The sequence below is a fragment of the Primulina huaijiensis genome, chromosome 7 (genome assembly GCF_012295235.1).
Source record: "Primulina huaijiensis isolate GDHJ02 chromosome 7, ASM1229523v2, whole genome shotgun sequence".
Classification (NCBI taxonomy): domain Eukaryota; kingdom Viridiplantae; phylum Streptophyta; class Magnoliopsida; order Lamiales; family Gesneriaceae; genus Primulina; species Primulina huaijiensis.
The window spans coordinates 802,353-823,918 of record NC_133312.1 but is presented as its reverse complement, the minus strand read 5'-3'; the positions used below and the strand labels follow the sequence as shown (position 1 = coordinate 823,918).

The window sequence follows — 21,566 nt, the reverse complement described above, 5'->3', positions numbered from 1 at the left end:
CGTATGAAAAATGTTGGTAGGAAAAATTCAACTCATGACTATTACACAAATGTTCACTACTCTACCAACTCGATATTCTTTGAGCATAATTATTATTTTTTATTTTTTACATATCTAAATGACAATTACTTGATGTAATTGCACCTTTAGGAGTGTTAGACTTTGTTTGGAAACAAAATTCAAAACATCACGTTTGGTGGTTGGGACCGTTCGAACTTTAGATTAAACCCACCAATTCCAACTAATTTTTTTTTTTCAACGAAAATTGGCTTTACCATATTACACGAAATTAACAATTCGAAGAATATTTAATTAATTATATAAAGACATAAAAAAAAATTTGTTATGTATTTTAGGTAATTAAAATGAAGTCGATATCCATGCACAAACATTGTATTGATTTATTTCAAGGAAAAAAAATATTATTTTATTTGCAAAATGATTTCAGCTGTCACTTTTAAGACATTGTATTGTATAATCCGTCACCATTCAATTTCATCATCAATGTCCTGGAAAAGTTGGGTTGTGAGGCGATATACATCTCCAGGCGTAGGTGAGACCAACCAACCAACAAAAATAATAACAAGTGCTTAATTAATTATTTAGTAAAATATTTAAATTTCAATTTACTAAATCATTGTGAAAGAAAGTATCAAAGTCAAATATATTTTTTTAAAAAAAAAGAAATAATGTTAATAATAGTTAAAATACTGATAAAATTTATAGTTTCACACCTGACACTACTATTAACTGGAACCCTATATTAGAAAATACAAAAGATACACCAAACAAACAAGAAATTAACTACTCAACATAATTAGACATAGTTTAGTACACTTGATAACTAAATGATTAATAAGTTATCATCATTCAGACCATGTTTGGTTCATTTTTTAACAGCCCATAAAAATTAGATATGCCCGTGATAATGCTGGGCCACTATGGAGAAGACATCCCTATAATGTATAGAGATATCTTCATGATAAATAATAAATTCTGTGAAATGACATTATTGTCCCAATTTCCCAAGCATTGAGATTTAAATTAGTTTTAGATATTCCTTCGAAAAAATTGTTATTGATATTGTGTTACGACATACATAATTTATTAAAATTTAAAAATATATTTTTTATTAAAATTTAAAACTAAATAGTTAATATTAAAATTAATTTATACTATTTATTAAACTTGAGATATTTCGAAATTTCGTCAATAATNATGGTAATGTTAATTTTGTCATTACAATCCAATATATAAATTTAATCACAATTGTTAAAATCATACCAAGCATTCAACATATTATCTTACCATCATATTTATCTTTATATTATATATCTCATACTTATCATATTTTGTGTATCAAACTATGTCTTAGTGTAGAGAGGAAGATGTAGTAATTAAGAAAAATAATATAAAATAGACTGAAAATTAATTAAATTAGACACTCTCCCCATAATAAAGACAGAGGACAACCCAACAAACTAATTATGTTACATTATTACCAATAAAAAGTGGATTCCGGGGCCTATATTCAAAGTTATGGAATTTTAATTATATATTTTAAATAAAATTAAGACTATGTCTTGATTTTATGTATTATTTTTTTATTAACGATCGAAGCACATGTGTTGCGTTATGAATTTTGTGTACTGGTTTTGAGATAGTTTCTGATATTTCTGAATCACGCAGCCCAATGAAGGCCTGTCGGGCCAAGGACGATTGAAGCCCATAATTTATGGGCCCAGATTCAAGCCTAGATATTGTACACCGTCGTGCAAAATCAGCCGGATCCGGAATAGTGTCGTGACGACGTGCGTATGGATGGATGAGCTGCTCCTTTACAGCTGTGGAACGGTTTTCCAGAATATGAAGATGATTTCGGAGGAATTTCGTGTTTATTAATTATTTATTTTTGGATGTAAGCTCCGATTTGTCCGTCAGACTGGTTAACAATTTGCTATATTTTGGCCGGATTTGAGTGTGTTACTGGTGAAAACCCTTGATTAGTAGCTTTGCCTGCCTACTGTTCGAAATTTATTTGGCATGGAAATTAGTTGGAAGCAGTTATAATTGCTATATGAACAGGTGGGTCAGTCAAAAAAATAGGACTGAAATAGAAAGTATTTAAAAAATAAGGACTCTGATTTTTTTTTTTTTAAAAAAGAAAGATTTTTTTTTAAAAAAAGAGTTGATTTTTGATTATTACATTAAATACTATTAAACTTTTTAACTTAATTAATTCTCTCTTTTTTTTTTCTTCTCAATCGACACACATCTTACCTCAATTACAATTTACGAGTCTTTTTCTCCAAATCGAGATATTGAGTAGACCCAACAATCAACAATGTGCGCAGAAGCTTGTATAAGAATTTACGTTTCCTGTTAACGAGGTGAAGTTTTGGAAAGTGAAGCTTACGAGGAAAAAATCCGATCTTTAAAAGCTCAAAGCTGCGTTATGTGGACGAATGTATTAGTTTTCATACAATCACAGAAGGATAGGAGCTTGCTTGTGAAACCATATCACAAGTACTTTCGCCCTATCATAACATCTACCTTTTTTGGAAATTGAAAGTCTTGATGCAATACGCATACATGAAGGCAAAGAAGAAAGTGAAACCAACCAATATTAATGCAACTGGTCCCATGAAGTTTAGATTGTACCCAAAATGGTTTTTAATGTATGTTTTCACCATTGGTTTGCTAGACGCCCCCAATACTCCTATAGTGTCCTCCACATCACCATACTGGGATACAATCAACCCGTACACTGTCCAAGCCATTGGGCAAATCCAGTAATACCAAATCCACCACTTGGGTATCCTCTGTGATTTCAAGGTGGAAAAAGTTAGGACTTTGTGAATAACATTTGTAGAAATCAGTGTACATGTATGAAGTTTACTTACTGGCATGGGGATGAAGAAACCGGAGAATAAATTGAACAGATAGTAGAAGGAAGTTGCAAAGACTGCTGCCACTTGTAGGTTAGGTGTGATAGATACTGTCATCATTCCGTAATATGTGTAGTAGAGAAGTGAAAAGAAGGTCACGAAGAAAAACCAGAAGAACTTAACAGCTTTCCATTCGAAGCTCATCATGGTGTACACCAAAAGTGTGTAATAAGAAGTTTGGAGAAGTACGTAAGGTATTTCTGTCACGACCTGCATGCGATGTAACCGAAGAAATGTTGGTAGAGTTAACAGCTTAACAATTATTATAACCATATTCCATATGGTGGCATTTTGAAGTTTAACTTTCTGAATTAATCCAAAAAATGATCTAATGATAAATAACCTGTGCCATTGCATATGGTAACGCTGAGTACATTCCCGCGGCTCTCTCTCTGTAGAACACTGGTCTCTCAGTTGCTATTACTGGCTGCACGGTGCCACAATTGTTAATTCCAATGAAAAGAACCGAAACGTACATGGCTCCAGTAACTGTTATAATATCACTGTCGGTTTCCCTAGAATATAAAAATTAGAAAGCAAGAATTAGGATATGGTTGCCAAGTTCTGTCACCGTATTTTCTTGAAGACGCTGTTGAAATAGATATGTACCTTTTCGTGCCTACATTCCAGAATATTGTTCCAAACATTAGCGCAGTAATCAAAGTGAAAAAGTATCTCGAAAGATTATAATCAGGGTTTCTCCAATAAGACAATTTTTGCTTCCATAGGCAAGTTTTAAATTGTTCCCATGTGGACAGAGAGTACTGGGTAGGAAAGTGCACGTCTTTGGCCCCAGGATTTGGAATTCTCAACTGTTTCACTTGAGCCTCATTTTGCCTGGGAAACAAGACGATCGAGTATGTATCAGGATAATACCCAAAAATTATTGAATGGGAAAAACCCCGGGGAGAGGTTTGTCTTTACTCTTTACTTACGAGTACAATGTTGTTGTTTTGTAGTGCTCTCCAAAATCAATACCAAGACGGTGTTCTGTTGCAACTGAGCTAACATCGAGCATCCACGTGGCTGGATTACATTTGTCATCAATTTTTGGAACTCCAGGAATTGCCTGTGTTTGTATAGAAGGTTTGATTTGCTTAACATCCTCATAATGTGTACAAGAAACATATCTGGAGCATGCCGTACCTCAAAATAATCGACGATTTCTTGTGAGTTTCTCCCCAGTGGTCCCGCATATATCATCTTGCCGCCTTTTTTCAGGAGAAGCAGCTGATGCATAGTGACACGATTTTTTTAAGAGTAACAATGAGGTATAAATAGAAGATTGTCTCTGACATGCGAGGAAGCTGAAAGATCTAAATTTTGTATTTCTACCTCGTCAAAGGCTTCGAAGATATCAATGGCAGGCTGATGTATCGTACAAACAACTGTTCTTCCTGTGTCTACAGTCTTTCTCACAGTTCTCATTATGATAGCTGCAGCTCTTGCATCTAAACCAGTAGTTGGTTCATCCATGAATATGATGGAAGGATTAGCAACAAGTTCAACCGCTATGGTCAATCTCTTTCTTTGTTCGGTTGACAATCCAGAAATTCCTTGAATCCCTACTATGGCCTCTCCGAGATCATCCAGTTCGACCAGGTGCATCACTTCAGCTACAAAGATCTGCCAAATTTTTTTCACTAAATTATGTGATTTAGTGATTAATTAAATAAATATATGTTTTACAGAAGAAAAGTTCTTGCCATTTTTTCTTCCTTCCTGACTTCTTTAGGGAGCCGAAGAGAAGCTGAAAAGATCAAAGATTCAAGTACTGTCACTTGAGGTGAGTGGATGTCATTTTGCTCACAGTATCCTGAAATTCTGGCAAAGGTTTCTTGTTTTTGGGGGAATCCAGATATTTTAATATCACCTTCAATATAACCCCGTGTTTTTCTTCCTGCTAGAACATCCATTAACGTAGTTTTTCCAGCTCCACTTACTCCCATTAATGCGGTCAAAACTCCTGGCCTAAATGCACCAGTTAATCCACAAAGTAATTGGAGTTTCTCTCCAGTTGCTCCTTTTTCTTTCATTTCCTACGGAAAATGGATAAACTTGATGTATCAGACCCTATATTTTACTTGGCAAAACAAGAATGAATGAGAAAGATGTTAATTCTTACTGAGGGAATCTCCACAAAGTAGTTTACATTGTCAAAGGACATGCACAATGGTGTAAAGGAAAGAACCATTCCTCTCTGAGTTGCAGTACATCTTGTGTCATCGAAGCTAAAATTTTCATTTTTATTATTCCCATTGACATTGGATTGGTTGCTCATCCCTTGCATTGACATATCTTTGTGAAAAAGTTATGAAAAATATGAGTGAGTATGAAAATTTTGACAAATCATTGATTCATTCGAACGATTAATATCTGTGTTGTTTCCGTTTAAAACTGACAAAGGTTGGGGGAATGATTCTTTTTTCTTTTCTGCAAGTCCAAGTTTTAGTGTTTTGTTATTCTTTTCCTGGTACATTCCCTTTGTCAATGCTTGGTCTTTGAAAATTGTAGCTTGTTGGTTTTGGAAGGCTGTCATACCGAGTGATATTAGGTGTCATAGTGACGTGAATTCTAAGACTGCTTATGGCAATCGGAGCTGTAAACTTACGGTTGAGGTGCACCAGAGCAAAAGTGAATAATACATTAAAGAGAACTGTAAACCCCAAGAGGGCTGCAATGCCAATCCAATACCATTTTTCTTCGGGGAATATGTCAAATTTATTTAGCACTGCCACTCCTAATCTTGTAACATTGTCCGAGGCCTGTAAATGAGACCAAATATTTAAACAAGATACACACTTCACCTTATTGCTTTATGCTTGACATTATAAGATATGATAAATCACACACAAAAAAAAGGAATGTAACCATCGTTCGTACCAGTTTGTTCATCCATCTTGAAGCGAACATCTCGTTCACGGTGACTGCGTTAAATCCGTAGCTCAGGGGAGACACCCAGTAACCCCACCTCCACCAGATTGGAATGTTATCTGCAGGCAGTGTTTATTTATGTGAATCCAAAACATAACTTAGTGATAAAAAGAATAGGAAAATAAGAACATGCGTGAACATAAAATGACAAGTGATCAGCTTGGATATTGCATGATACTGCTAGTTTTATGTGTTGCCTGTTAGTAGTCCAAATCTCAATTTTTAATTTCATGTGCGTGAAAGCATTGCAAGTCTTAGATGTCTTGTCCTCTGACCATCGTGGCAAAGTTAATTAGCGGTTAGCCCCTAAATTGGTAATATAGATCCTTGCAACTTTAGAAGAAGCAACAAAAATGTTTTAACATATACAAAAAGTTATGTTTCGATTGTTTTCTCAGCAGGGTAATATTACTTCCTAACGATCCTCCTCTCAGCTATTGCACCTACTTGTAGGTCATAAATATCGAACACTTGATATTAGCTTTGACACCAGTTATAAAACCAAGTATATGTCAATTTTTCAGATGTTATAACATGTAATAATGATACAAATGAGAGCTTTTAGAGCGAATAATAGCCAAACACCAGGTCTGGGTTGTTATTATCTCAGCAGAGATAATTATAAGCGTTTGGTTTTTGTTCACAATTTATCTGCGTTTTGATCTACTTTTCACGTACGTAATTCATTACGTTGTAAAGTGGTCGAACAAACCTCTAGGAAGAATAAAGCCGCCAAAAAGAAACACGGATAGAAGAGCAAGAGATCCGCCAGTCTTTGAGATTATCATTGTCCTGCATACTCCTGCAATGAGCCTAAACAACCCTGCAGCCATTTGTTGAATAAAAAATACCCACAGGAGTTGCTTGAAAAACCTGAGAAAAAGATAATTTAATTCTTGGTCATCTGTGTCTTTCCACAATAAAAACTCTATTTATGAAGGAAAGTGTATTAAACAAATTATGGGTATAAAGTCAACACAATTTAGCTTTCTTTAAGGTTTGTGTTCAATGTCTAGATTGGAATCAGATAGTCAGAGGTGTTTTGATGCGATGCCTCATTATACCATGTTTGTCGATATGAGATAATCGAGATATGAACTATGCCGCCGGTCCTTACGAGCACAAAAAACAAGTTCAAGACAACTCAATCTTGGCCACCCAACTATAATATGAAAGGAAATAAGCTAAATAGTGAGTCTATACAACAAAATCAGTCAGAATAAACTTAATATGAATTACTTACCGAATACAATAATATGACGATCCATTTTAACAATCAAGCTAATAAAGTTAAAACATTCCGGATTTTGTTCTCTACAAAATAGTGAACTTCATGATTGAGTTGGTTTCTTTATATGTTTTGAACTGTGAAATAGTCTCAACGGTATATGCTTCAACTTGAAGTTTGTGTTTGTTGGAATCCTTTTACCATTTGAGATCAAATATAAATAGTTTATTAGTTCCGTGGAAAACTCTTTTTCAATCTCTCAGAAAGAACGTGCGAAAAAATATTTCTGTTTACCTGCTTGCTTCGAGGGCAAATCCGATGGTATAGTATGTTATGATCATCCAGACAACAGACTCTAACATGGATATTGGTATTCTTAGCAGAAAGGTTGGCAAAGTGAAAACCCAAGGTGGATGAAAAAGTAGGTCCCTGTGCTTATAGAATACTGGAAGTCTTTCCATGGTGAGTGAGATTTCTACATAACCATTGAAGGCATTATTGATCATGCAAAACGCTAGTGCACCAATATACACAGCAGCGTCGTCTTCATTCCGAGTGTGTAATTCGCTCCTCAAGAACACGGTTGATGTAACTATTGCAACAAATACAATTTGGACAGTTTTGAAAATGTAGAAGAAGGAGTTCCGTTTTATCAAAAGCCATTCCTTGTCAAAGTTGGCTTTGATAAGAACACTTTTACTGACTAAATACTTTTTACGAACCAGGGCTGCTTTGTGGCTTTTGTTCTTGTCGTAAAGGCCTAATAGTTCATCTTGAAGCTCCAGACCCGTGCGAAAATCATTGAACATTTTGGCGAATTCGCTGACTGAAATGTATCTGTATGACTTGCTTTTGTCTGCCCAATATTGTTCCTGGTCTTTTCTTGATGTCACCTGCATTATCACTTGGATTTTTACAATTGCTTTCTTCGATTCCTGAAGTCAAAGTTGGCTTTGAGAAGAACACTTTTACTGACTAAATACTTCCTGCGTGGTTTATAATCTACTGGTTGGACCACTTAAGTATCGTGTTTCCTTGCATATTATAGATGATAACTTAACCAATTACCATTTTTTTACCTCTTGTAGGAATTCTGCAATCCCCTTTCTCTCTGGACACTTGAACCCACAGCTCTCAAAGAACTCGAGTACTTCTTTTCTTGGGCCATTGTAGGCGATCTGGCCTTCTGATAACAGGATTATATCATCGAAGAGGTCAAATATTTCTGGAGCTGGCTGGAGGAGGGACATCAAGATGGTAGCCTCTGTGAAGTGTGCAAATTGTTGCATACACTTGATGACCTGAAATGCTGTTGAGCTGTCTAGGCCCGTTGTTATTTCATCCATAAATAGCGATTTGAATGGTCCAACAATCATCTCTCCTGCATCAATCAAGGTAAGAATATTCACTGGGAGCTAATAGTTTGCAGCGAAGCTAGCACTGTGTGACCTGCATAATTCTTGTTTCATTGTTTCAAAAACTTATGTATTTGCTTGTTCGGATTTTCTGCTAGACGTTCTATAGATATTCATTTAGTCCTTCACAGTCCTCTACATTATTAATTCATCCGGGCAGAAAACCTGTTGTCAGACGCTTTTTTTGGCCTCCAGAAATTCCACGTCTCATTTGATTCCCAACAATCGTGTCCCGACATTGATCAAGTCCCAATATCTGTACATTTAAGAATTTATCATTGATGCCAATGGTAGGAAGCCATCTTTTTTAAATTACTTTAAGTTGCCTGCTGTTTCTCATCTTACCTTGAGTATGTAGTCAGTAATAAGACTGCTCTCAGCTCCTTCCAGTGCAGTTGCCTTACGAAACAACACCACAAAGTTTAAAAAGATAAAAGTCGAACTCCTGTGCATTCGATAATGATGACATTTTATTATCTAAATACATCGAATCATCCTGTTCTACCTTCATAAAAAGATCAACCTCCGCATCTGGGATAATACCTGCTTCTTTTTCCCTTCTTGCAACCTCCTCCAAGAGTTCTAAAGATACTCAGAGAAGTTAAAAACGATAAGGTACTTGGTGCATTTTAGTTACATGATAGTTGACATATCCTGCATAGCTTGTAAAAGAGAATATAAATACCATATCGAGATCCAACCCCTTGGCACCTGGCAGAGAAATCTAGTATTTCTGCTACCGTCATCTCTGCGACATGAATATCGTTCTGGCTAACGTATGCGGATGTCTTCTGAGGGACAAATTCTTTGAATTCATGCCCGTTGTAAGTGATTCCTCCACTTACCTATTCCACATAGTTAAAAGAAAGGGTTTCATTTTTCATCTCTTCTTTTTTTCCCTCTAAAAGTCTTGAATTTGATAACTTCAGAACAACCGACCTTTAAGTTGGGATTTAACCTGCCTGCCAGGGCTAACAAAAGGGTTGTTTTTCCACTGGATGGTGGTCCTAATAGAAGGGTAATCCTTTAAAAATGACACACATATAAGTTAGAACGGTAAGTGTTGAATAGTTAATGGAGATGGCTCGATCAAATCTCATACCATAAATAAGTTCTAACATATTGTAAGTAGTCGATTTAAAAATTGTTTGTGCTATATGTGGGCTGTGGCGCAACATTCTCTACTACATTGTAATTAGATGTTTTCCATGTATTTTATAAGAGGAAATGGGACAAACATCTAGTCAATAGCCAGTGTGATAAAGTATGTATCATCAAATATAAAACCGAATAATAAGTCAAGGAAATCATAAACTGGTTACCGTATATATTTTTTTTTACATTCAGAAAAGTTTAGGTGATGTTTGGTTTCATTTCTAGCACTTCCAGATATATGTTTTTTTTTCATGAAAATGTGTTTTAAATGTTATGTCATGTGAATTGATTCTTGTAAGTTGAAACAGATATACCTTGATGGTTTTATGATCCCTGAAGCGTCTTTTAATATTGTAAACTTAGTTCGTTTACCCAGCTTGATTCCAAAGCAACTCAAAGCTGTCTCTGCAGTGTTACGGATGGCGTTTGGCAGAGTCGGAAGTGCTCTGTCACCAATGAAGCTATCAACCTCGACAGTTAAGTTCTTGAACCTGACTTCTATGGTGGGAAGGTTAATCCCTACTCTGAGAAAATGGAAAGCAAAAAAAATTTATTCAGACATTTTGATGAGTTGAGGAATGAGTAAACAAGGATGAGTAGTAAGTTACTGATTCATTCGATGCCTAATCTTTCTCAAGAACTTCTCGTTATCTTCCTCGGGAACCTTGATAGCCCTATTGATAAAATCTTGTCTATCGTTCATGTCTAGTTTTGTTGCATCAACCTCTTTGTATACTATGTTGTTTGAGTTGTCATTCGCATGCATTAAAGATTTTAGGCTCGTTTTTCGCAGCATTCCTAATCTAGGCCGCAACTTCTCTAGCTTCTCCCCGATCAGAGCTTCTCCATTTGTACTTGCATGGTTTGATCTTGAATCATGTTTTTTTCCTCTTCCATTTCTCCTCTTATGTGTTTTTGTTGCAATAGAAAACACTTTCTTATATAATGTTTCCTGTCCACAAAAAAATTGTTCTCAGGTTGCGTGTTCCATAGGACACCCCCAAGAAGAAAATATGGCTTCGTTTGGTTTCATTTGTCACGATCGAAAAGTTTGTTTTTGTCTATTGTGAAATTTAAAGTTCATACATAGAACATTGCTATAAGACATTTGCATCACAATATAAAATTAATTCTAAAATTTTTATTATTCATGTGGATGATAAAATTTCATAATATATGCTTTCACATAACCTTCCAACAATTTTTCGAGGTTTTGGCTTAACTTTCCAAATATTTCTACCGCATATATATCCAAACTTTTATGTTTAAACAGATAATATATCAATAAGAAAATTACCGATGGAATATTGAAAACAAAGGAACCAGCTAAAGATGCGTGGTGCGATTCTTCAGTCATATCATACAAGTTGTATCGCTAATTACATCCAAGAATAAAATAATTTTGTACGAGGTTATTCCATATATATTTGATTTCTTTCAAGTTGTGTTATGAGTTATTCTAAAATTTAAATATAATATATTATGCTAAAATTATAATATAATATTTTAAGTTGTAATAATTACCAATTTTAAGTTGTTTAATTTAGTGTATTAAATTCATGTCGAACAATATGATGGAAAACATAAACTAATGGATGTGTAGATTTTAACGAAATTCGGTTTGATAATATAAACTATATTAAAAAAAACATTTTCAACACGTGACAATGTGTGTGTGTGTATNTGGGATATATGGGGTATCCCATTTTCTTGAAATTTGCATCACCATTTGTCTTTATTTATTGACCACATATACCCATGGCTATCTCCCAAAACAAGGCTACATCTGCCCAAATTTTGTTTTTTTTTTGTTTTTTTTTTTTTTTTTTTTTTTTTTTTTTGTGAGTTTTAAAAGTTGAAACCAATGTACGTATTCCTAGAGCTTTGTTAGTGAATATTTATTTGAAAGCGAAAGGTAAAGAAAACGAGGGAATAAGAACAATAATATGCTGCACACCAAAATAATAATAAGATTAAGGATATATTTGATCTTATTGTTGACAATAAATTTTGAAAAGTAATATGTATTTTTGGTCATTCTTATTTTTGACAATAAGTTTTTCATTTTTTATTTTTTGATCGTTCACAATCTTTTTTAAAAAATAAATAAAAGTATTAGTGAGTTTCACCACACGTGACGCTTGTGAGAGATTTCCGCGTGCCACTTCCTCGTCCAAGACGTGGAATGTTTAACCTTCATTTCATCTACTTATAAAAAGATTTCAACAATTACTTCGATTTAATTACCCAAAAGTTACTGAAACAAGCTAATGACAGCCAAAAAATAATTTAAATGGTGTTTAATTTGAAACAACGGTCATTCAATTAACTCATCACTACCCGATATATAAAAGACGGATATTTCAAGCGTTGCATGGTGATGCCGATAACTTGCCTTATGTTCACAAGGTGGGTAGGGGATTGCCTCATAACTATTTAAACTATTTTGTCAAATTCAATAAAAGATGGGTGTTATAAATGTATCATAAAACGTGATTTATAAATTTAAGAAGGTTAAATCACCTAATAAACAAGTTTTTTGGGATGATATCTTTCTTGGATTTATAACATAACACTGAGAGAGTACCCAAAACACCAGTGTCATACAATTTCTTCAATAATTGTTTCATTTAATTATTTTCCAAGTTTAAGGTAATTATAATATGTGGTGAAGTTAAATAAATGCTGGAAAATTGATGCTTCTTGATTTTCTTTTTATGACCTATGTGGAACATTTATTTTCTACATTTCAATAATTCATTAGTTTCCAACTAATTTTTTTTCCAACGAAAATTGGCTTTACCATATTACACAAAATGCACAATTCGAAGAATATTAATTTTTAATTATATAAAGACATAATTTTTTTTAATGTATTATAGGTAATTAAAATGAGGTCAATATCCATGTTCCCCACCCACGGACGCATGCATAAACATTGTATTTGATTTATTCAAGGAAAAAAATATATTTTTTTATTTCATCATCAATGTCCTGGATTCTCAGGCCATATCCAAATGGTAGATGAAGCCTCCAAAGGGCGAGAACCTCGCCGAGGTCCTAATAAAAAAAAATGAATTGTTGGGATGATCTTATCATTTCATATCAACGGCCAAAGCAATCATAGTTTTTAAAAATGTAAAAAATATTTAAAAATCACAAAACCTGAAAAACTGGAAAAACCTATGATTTTTTTAAAAAAAAATAGTGAAAAAAATGACCAACAATCATATTTTTGTTAAGACCTTATTATACATGCAAAAAATCATAATTTCTTCCACTTTCATTCCGAAAATCGATTTTTTTTTCATTTCATTTTTGATCCATGGAGAAACGATGATATAAATATTTATTTACCAAATTCTTCTCAATTCAGTTTTCAATATTTCAACAAGCAAATGTTGAGCTTTATATTCAATCAAACTTAATTCTCCCAAAATTTCAATGAAGTCTCTCCTCCTAAACCGAAAAAGAAGTGAAGAAGATCGTTGTTGACGATAGGGTGAATGCATCAAAAGAAAACATTGGACGAAGACTGAAGATGAACATATCGCAAAGACATGGTGCAATACTTCCATCAATCCGGCACTTGATCAAAGCAACACTAGTTTCTGAGGATTGGTTTAGAAGGAATATAACTATGAGTTGTCAAATGGATGGAAAATACGTACACGAGACAACATGCGGCAACATTTCACGGATGTGCGAAATGAGTGTTCGCTTTTCAAAATAAAATAAGTGAACTATAAGTACTCAACCAAAGAAAATTGTCATTTGAAATTGAGGTATTCATTCTAAAATATCTTATTTTAATTGAAATTCGGCAAATTCCTAATTAGTTTTTTTTTTGGTCTAGTACGTCTAATCTCAAACAATGTTCAAACAAAATTATGAGTGTTCATGCTCCGATAAGAAAAGTTGGTTAGTACCGAGAGAATAACCAAAATGAAAGATATCGTCCTTCGAAAAATTCAAAGGAGTTTCGACGAATGCTATAAAGAAGTTAGAGGGTCTCCATCTCCATCCTGCACACCTTCCGATACATTCACCGCAGATGAAAGAGACGACGCGCAGAAATTGGACAACCATTAGACCAATAGTAATGAATGTCTTCAAAAAACCACGAGAGGAGAATGATCAAAAGATTTAAAAGTTGTAGATTTACTCAAAGAAATGAAAGAAAAAGAAAAACAATACTATGAAAAGGAGGATGCAAAAATTGCTCTAGCAAAAAAAATATTTTGCAAAAATGGAGCAAAATATGGAAATAAAGTATGAAATGAGATTGAAGTAGCCAGAAAGTCCGATCATGACGAAAGATGTTAACTATCCAAAGTTTAGTGAATTTCAACATGAGTATCATCATATGAAGAATGCAAGAACAAATTCTTCATAAACGATTCAGATAGTATTTTATTTACTTCGCAGTTTACTATATTTAATTATTTGTAATTTTTTTAATTACGTGTACTTCTAAAAAAAAATCTTGTAAGTTTTAAAGTTAATTATGTTCAATTTTGCTATGTTATTTTTAAGTGTTGTGCTTTTCCTTTATTTTATATATTTTTATTCTATGTAATTTTTTAAAATTAGTCGTAAATTTTAAATTTTAATTATTTTTATTTGTTTGCAATTTTATTCTGTTTTTTAAACATAAATTATTGAATTTAATAAAATATGCATATTTCTCATTTTTTAGGTACCCGTACCACAGGAGAAAACAATAGTTCCATGCTTTTGCGGCAAGAATTGTTGGGTTCCCTGTGCCTAAAGATTCAAAATGAGTCATTTGTTTGGAGATAAACATACCAAGAAAAAATGGAACAATTGAATCCAATGAACTCACAATAATAAATAAGTTTCGCATAAAGGTAAAGGCAGAGAAATAAACATTAAGACATGAAATAAAATTAAAGGTTCAAGCTTGTGTCTACGATAGGTAATAGAACACCGTGTTGCAACTTAAAAAGAAAATTTATCGTAAAATGGAACTATACACATTTAATGGCAACGAGTGAAGACAATCATTCTATGGCAATGAGCCATCCGTAAATCACCTTGTCCAAACTAGTAGCTACTAGCCTACCACTACAACTCATAAGAGGACACAGCACCGTTAAGTTTTATAACAAAACCCAAATGCTTGAGAAGGAATCCAGGTTCTTTCCAGTATGAAAATTCCAGTTTTTGAACCAAGGCAGCATCTTTCATAACATGGAGGTTGTCTACGAAACTGTACGGCCATAGCAAACAGATGCAATGTACAAGTTTTTGGCCCATTTCTCCTGCAATAAACGAACAAAAATTATCTGTTAGCGTCCAGAAATCGTGCAGCAAAAGACCCCAGTAGAAAGATGTACTTTTATGAAACAGATGAAATGAACCTTGACATGTGTGCTGGGAAAAGCAGATGTACGAAGCGTCTCTTGTGTTTCATCAACTGGTTTTCTTCTCGGCATGCTCAAAACCAGTGCAGCCTGGTCAGAAGTGGCTGCTGTAGCGGTTATGCGGTATCCGTTGTCCCAACGGCGATGGATGCCCTCACTTGGATAAAGAAAATCTAGCTCCACCACCTGCATGAATAATTACTTATTCAGCCTAGATTGTACGTACTTGATGATTTAATAAATTTTGATTTAATAAATTTAAAATATGAGATTACGGTAAATAATAAACACCTGATCTGAAAATCCAGCACCACGAGACATGACGACTGCCCATCTATTCCCAGAAGTGGCCATGGATGTGACATAGAAACCTTCCTTCCACTTTTTGTTTATCCACTTAAACGGAAATGAATCGCTAACTTTGTAAGACTGTTGTAAGTACTGAGTTCCTGAGTTGGACATAGCCATATGAGTCTAACAAATCGATGATGTTTACCAGAAATTAACATTAGATAATAATTGATAAGCCTACCTTTAGACATTACTACCAATGAACTACCATTTGTAGCTCCAGCAACTGCAGTGATGTAAAAGTTTTTCTCCCATTGTTCCAATATCCATTCCTGTAAGCGGTCCAAAATTTACTCGAAAATCGAAAACTTCTGTATGTACTCCAAGTCTAAAGAAAAGAGAAAAGGTATTATTTTATTCTCATCATCTATCAGGTACCTTGTGGAGAAAAAACGGCGAAAGCTCGTAAACTTGAGCAGTGAAGCCGGTGCCAGCATCCATTATCAAAGCCCACAGATTAAGGCAAGATGCCACACAACTGATGAATAGGCCATCTTCAGTACCCTTTTCGATGTGCTGGGCAAGCCTTGAATCCATCACATTATAATGATATCTGCAATATAAAACCAAATAAATTGTGAAGTTGGAATTATTGAGGCGCAAGCAAAATCTACAAATACCAAAGAAGAAAAAATCTTATAAACAGCAGGTAAACTAATATGGTATGGAAACTGCGTGGAACATGGCCATTTACTAAAAATTATTTTAAACTCAAAGAAATCAAAATCAAGGCAATCAGTACTAACTACCTTTGCTTCATGGGCCTACGCGCATTGTAAATGCTGATCCATTGCGTAGCAGGCATCCCCATGCGAACTTTCTTCTTAGGTTGTTCATCTTCCTCGTCTTCAAAAGTCAGTCGTCCTCTTTTGTGACCAACCTGACAGATGAGCTTCAAGTGCAAAATAAAAAATTAGACATGCAACCAAAGTGTGTGCCAGGAAGAAGTTTCACAAGTTGAATTTGTGAAAAAAATAAATAATGATCACCTTCTGTGCACCATCCGTGTTGATTGGTCTGATTTCTGGATTTGGTCCCACAATCCCATCAAAAAGGGAGATATATCTGGCGTAATTAGGTTCCTCATCAAACTTTAAATTTACTACGTAATCCACAAACAATTTAAATGGTTGTGGACAAAAGCAGCAAAGCGCCTCTGGTGATGTAGCCATCTTTTTCTTGCAAACTAGAAACCCTTTGTTCTCACCCTATCGAAAAGCAGAATCATGTCAGAAAAAGAAAAGAGGTGAAAGGAAGAAGGATAAGAACCACAAACAAAAAAAGCTGGCATTTAAAAATAACTGGTCATGCAGAATATCAGTAGTCATTTCACATACATACCTGAAATCCCTGCCAAGGCAAACGCCCACGCAAAAGGAAAACGAGCGTATATGCAAGAGATTCTAAATCATCTCGCCGGCTGCCAGTTCTACCTAAATGGGCATGAACACTTGCATATCGAACGGTTCCCCTGATGGCAAAAAGACAAATACACAGTTCAGCAACAGCAAGTTATGATAGGAATGGAAAAAAAAACTACAAGTACTACAACCACAAATAGCAATAACAATAAATAATAATGATAATATCGTTAACATCAACCAAGCCTTCATCGTAAAGTGGGGTGTGAATGGCTAAGAAAATAGAAAGAATAAAATGAAAACATGTAGTTTTTCCAAATAAATCTCAAGACATTTGACTCAAATACCTAAAAACATCGGGACGTTGGTCATAATCAACGTGCACACCAGTATTGCCATCTCTCCACCTAGTAGCTGATTGTGCAAAAAGAAATAGAATGATTTCTCAAAAATATGATGCTCAAGTACATGATGAACCAAGATATAAAATATACAGTACCTAAACCAAGATCAACCAGGTACAATTTTTTCTCATCAGGGGTCCCTAGAGGACCAAGCAAAAAGTTCTCAGGCTTCACGTCCCCATGGACATACCTGCAATTGTTTAAATATTAGGCAAGTCATCATACCCATTCCTAAAATATACACATTCAAAAAAAGGACCATCAAATGAAGTTACTTCTCATAGCACCAACAAAGCAACTTCCTCTAATTTAGTGGTTCACAGATGTAAATAATTCAGCGGGAATACATATATGTCAAAATTCTAATTTATTCATACATTAAAAACTTCACCCAGTTGTGTTTGTCCTTCTTTCTTTTCCTCTGAATCCCAAAAAGTAATAGGCATTAAAATAACAGCTATAATCAAATCTCCATTAAAAGACATCAGATGCACTAGCCTCCACATATGAAAAATAACTGGAGAATAAACATCTTCTGCTGACAATTGATAAAGGCCAATAATACTGTAAACAAAAAGAAGTTTTCTGTGTTTTTCTTATTATTTTGAACTTGAAAGATCAGACGTGCCCAATTAATTTCTGCTCCGGGTTACTATTTTCATTCTGAGACTGGAAAAAGAAATTTGTTCACACAAATAATCGTACACATGAGTAGATGTCAAGGGAAACATAGTAGCAGAAAATACTTCCATAAGCTTTGAAGAGATCTCACCCTCTCGAGTGCATTTTCTCCAATATAGATAGTGCTTCTATAGCAATGCAAGCGACCATTTCAACAGACATCCTGAATTTTAAGATATAAAAAGTTAATCAAGCAATGGTAAAATACCGATAGCTAACAAAAACTTAGTATCTTAGAGTCGATTAACTCACGTGTGGGAGTTATTATTCCACACATCCCACAAGCTTGGCCCAAGCATATCCATGACCTGCAATCAAACCTCCAAGTGATTAACTAAACATTCAGAAATATAAAAGGGAGAGGAAACTTCGACAATAACAAAGAGGACGATATTAAATCAATCACTAACATACCATCACATAATAGTCACCTTGTCGGCCCTTGAAGTGCACTCGTGGAACACCATGACTTCCACCCAGAGTACTGAGCACAATATACATTAAAAAGTAAGAGAGATGGAGCATCAATAACTAACTCTCAAAGCATTAGCAACAAGCTCTCAAAGCATCACTTTCACTTACTTGTACACTTGCCATTCATAAGGAGGGCCATAATTGCAGCCTTTACTATTACGATGTTCAAATTTTAGGGCCACCTGGTAAATTCAAGCACAAATATATTAGTATAAAAAAGGAAGACAAAAAAATTCCAGCTTTAGTCAAAGCATATGAAACCAGAGTACAAACTTCTGTAGCCCCCGGGCCCGTTCTTTCGCTGATGGGACCGCCAGAGACACGACGACCAACATATACTTGTCCAAAACCACCCTTACCGAGCTTCCTTTCAGTTCTGTACATTGGTGAACCACCAAACTGAACCTGTAGCGCACAATGTTGGGAGTTCAAATTATTTACAAAATTGGACATCTTATATCACAGTAAGCGCTCAACAATGAAAATGAAGGTTGATTAGACACCACTGCTATTTCACTCATTAACTACAACTGCATATCATAAAAAAAAAACTTTTTACTCATTCAGTTCTTTGATATAGTCCGATTAATAACTGAGAGTATGCTTTTCTTTTTATCTTGATGGCCCTACAAGGCCAGAAAAATATAATTCCTAAGGACTGTAGGCAATAAAATACCTACAATATTCACAAGTTCAAGATGACATCATAACTCAAGCATTCTTACAAGCACAATCATAAGCATGTATTTGAAAGAGATAAAAGAAGATAACAAAAGTATAAGACACTAAGAACCAAATTACTCAATCAGGACAAGACATCTTTTTAATCACTTTACAATCTACATGAAATTCAAGTATACCGGATTGGTTTGAGTGAAAAACTTTAACTGAATAAGGAATACACGGCTTAGATGATCACAGCCTATTTATAGAGAGTCGGGGACAAGTAACGAATGGAATATGGGAACTGCTAAAAGGAAAAGATGCCACGTGATGCTCAAAGGGAGTCAGGGACACCACGTAAATCTAATTGCATCAAACAAGTGTTCACCACAAGGATAAGAAATGGACCTAAACTATGAGAAGTAAACAAGGACAAAATTCATCTCCAACATCTTGGTACGCACGAGCAAAAATAATTCAAAAATCTGACGCGACAGAAGTACAGATTCAATAGATATCACAAACTAAAAGATGTTCATTAAGTGTGTTGCTTCCATCTGCTTTCTTACAGTGGTATACATATACCTCTGCAATGACCCACAACATTCAAACAAATATCTAAACAGAACATGCTTATATGTCAAAACACAAATCTAACTCAAATACTTTCACAAACAAAATATGAAATCCTACTTTCCACGCACAAGATGCAAAAGCTTCGAGCTTAAGACACAAACTCACCAATAGATCATTAATTCAAAAACCATTTTCAGTCTTTCATTCCCAACCACGCAACAAAACTTAATACCAATAGATACAGGAAAACAATCACACACACACACACACACACACACACACACACACACACACACACACACACACACACACACACACACACACACACACACACACACACACACACAAAGTCTCACCCTTTCCGGGATAGGTGTAGCGGCTAACTCGTCATCAGCGGCATTCCCTTTGTCAGGGCTCTTCCCGCCACTTCCGTAGTCATCCATCAGCTTTTCCCCCACCTCCTCTATCCTTTCTGGTTGTTCCAAAACCCTCTCTCCCTGATTCTCAACCTCCCTAACCTCAACTGCTGCTACAGCAGCAACTACCTTGTCATCCACCGGCTCAGCAACCGCTACGGCTGCAGCTGCTTCTGCTCTTCTCCTCCTCCTTGTTCTTGTCGCAATAGCCGCGTTTTCCTCAACAACCGGGATGATATTTTCGTTTGGATTCTGATTGATGTCGTTGTGTGACGGTTGCTGCTGCTGCTGCTGCTGCTTCCCTCTCCGGCCTCTGCGCACTCCACCACGCAGCACCGGCATCTTTCATCCTTCAATTCTCATACCTTTTTTCCCTAATAAAAATTCCCACAAATTCACCAAGGCACACGCATTTGCACGTTATACACACACATATATTAGATATTCAGAGTCACTGCGTTTTCAGACTAAAATCGGTGTCAAACACAAGTAATAGTGATGCAATACAAAAAAAGCGTAAAAATAGGGAAACACACTAACCAAGAATAGTAAGTAATTCGATTGCCACAACAAATTATTATCGAACAATCTTTGGAGAGTGATTGAGCTGAAAAAACTCGCCGATCGCCAAGATTTTCCCGATACTGACGAAAAAATTCAGGTATCTTTGGAAAGAAAAAGCGATCGAATTTCGTCGATTTGAGAGAGAGGAAAAAAAGCACACACAATTTTGCTCTAGGCGAAGGGGACCGGGATTCTGTATGTATATGTGTACGTATATTTTCGGGACAGCAAAAAATAGAACAGTATTCTCCACCGTCGATTCCCGTGTAACGAGCGGTGTGGATTGGAAGATGGAGATTTTTAGAACTCCATGGTTTTGAGGATGTTGGGTTAGAAAGACGAAAAAGGGTTTGAGTATCCTTGCTTTTGGAGAGGCTGCCAAGGGGGCCAACCAGTAAATAACAATTTCTTTTGATTGAAATTACAAATTAAATTCTTAAATAAAAAAAAGAAAAAAAAAAAAGAAAGAGCTCGACCAGATTTGGTTGGGATTTTGATCTAATTTTGAAATTGATTTTAGATTAAAAAAAATAAAATTGGGTTATTCTATTGAACTCGATTTTTCCTGAATTTTGGTAAAGTTTAAATTTCTTCTTTCTAAAAAACAATTTTAATTCTTCTCTCTTTTTTCCTTTACTTGTTTCCGTTTATTTTCTTCTGTTTGTTATTGTCTAAGCTATAAATTTCAAAATTTTCAGACTTGCGAAATTTGAATAATTTAAGATATCATCTTATTATTTTTAATTAATAATCAAAATATGTACACGGTGATTTATTTAAAGTTACAGCATCAAAATCATGTACACGGTTATTTATTTAAAGTTACAACAGACAATAATGATAAAATCAAATAATTTAAATCATATATCAAATCAAGCGTCATGTGTCAATTATTACACTATCGATACAAATTAAATAATAAACAGATCATAAAAGACCGATTGGAACATATGTTTGGACGATTTGAATAGGAAGAAAGAGTGAAAAATAAACATTGAAATAAAAAAAA

At 34.8% G+C, this 21,566-nt stretch overlaps 2 protein-coding genes across 3 annotated transcripts; both read right to left on the bottom strand.

The window, feature by feature from the left end:
• Positions 1 to 2,522: 2,522 nt before the first annotated feature.
• LOC140980578 (ABC transporter G family member 29-like) lies at positions 2,523 to 10,661 on the bottom strand. The gene is made up of 22 exons (XM_073446486.1): positions 10,289 to 10,661; positions 9,995 to 10,204; positions 9,465 to 9,549; positions 9,211 to 9,370; positions 9,031 to 9,107; positions 8,871 to 8,924; positions 8,691 to 8,781; positions 8,190 to 8,491; positions 7,405 to 8,003; positions 6,595 to 6,755; positions 5,832 to 5,941; positions 5,560 to 5,713; positions 5,327 to 5,480; positions 5,074 to 5,248; positions 4,655 to 4,987; positions 4,284 to 4,574; positions 4,095 to 4,178; positions 3,884 to 4,017; positions 3,558 to 3,785; positions 3,292 to 3,463; positions 2,904 to 3,158; positions 2,523 to 2,822 (listed from the first exon to the last, which is right to left on the bottom strand). Exons 1-22 carry the CDS (start codon positions 10,474 to 10,476, stop codon positions 2,550 to 2,552), a joined length of 4,290 nt encoding a protein of 1,429 aa, XP_073302587.1. The 5' UTR covers positions 10,477 to 10,661; the 3' UTR covers positions 2,523 to 2,549.
• A 3,905-nt stretch (positions 10,662 to 14,566) lies between these two features.
• On the bottom strand, positions 14,567 to 20,766 carry LOC140980721 (casein kinase 1-like protein HD16). 2 transcript variants are annotated; one of them, XM_073446747.1, is made up of 17 exons: positions 20,534 to 20,766; positions 19,934 to 20,358; positions 18,612 to 18,743; positions 18,447 to 18,520; positions 18,279 to 18,348; positions 18,117 to 18,172; positions 17,956 to 18,027; positions 17,279 to 17,373; positions 17,127 to 17,193; positions 16,760 to 16,889; positions 16,408 to 16,626; positions 16,168 to 16,310; positions 15,797 to 15,971; positions 15,600 to 15,690; positions 15,359 to 15,516; positions 15,065 to 15,253; positions 14,567 to 14,965 (listed from the first exon to the last, which is right to left on the bottom strand). In XM_073446747.1, exons 2-17 carry the CDS (start codon positions 20,333 to 20,335, stop codon positions 14,906 to 14,908), a joined length of 2,133 nt encoding a protein of 710 aa, XP_073302848.1. In that variant the 5' UTR covers positions 20,336 to 20,358; positions 20,534 to 20,766; the 3' UTR covers positions 14,567 to 14,905. The 2 variants fall into 2 exon arrangements, with proteins under 2 accessions (XP_073302848.1, XP_073302847.1); XM_073446746.1 differs by having other exon boundaries at positions 19,934 to 20,367; positions 20,534 to 20,764.
• Positions 20,767 to 21,566: the final 800 nt, after the last annotated feature.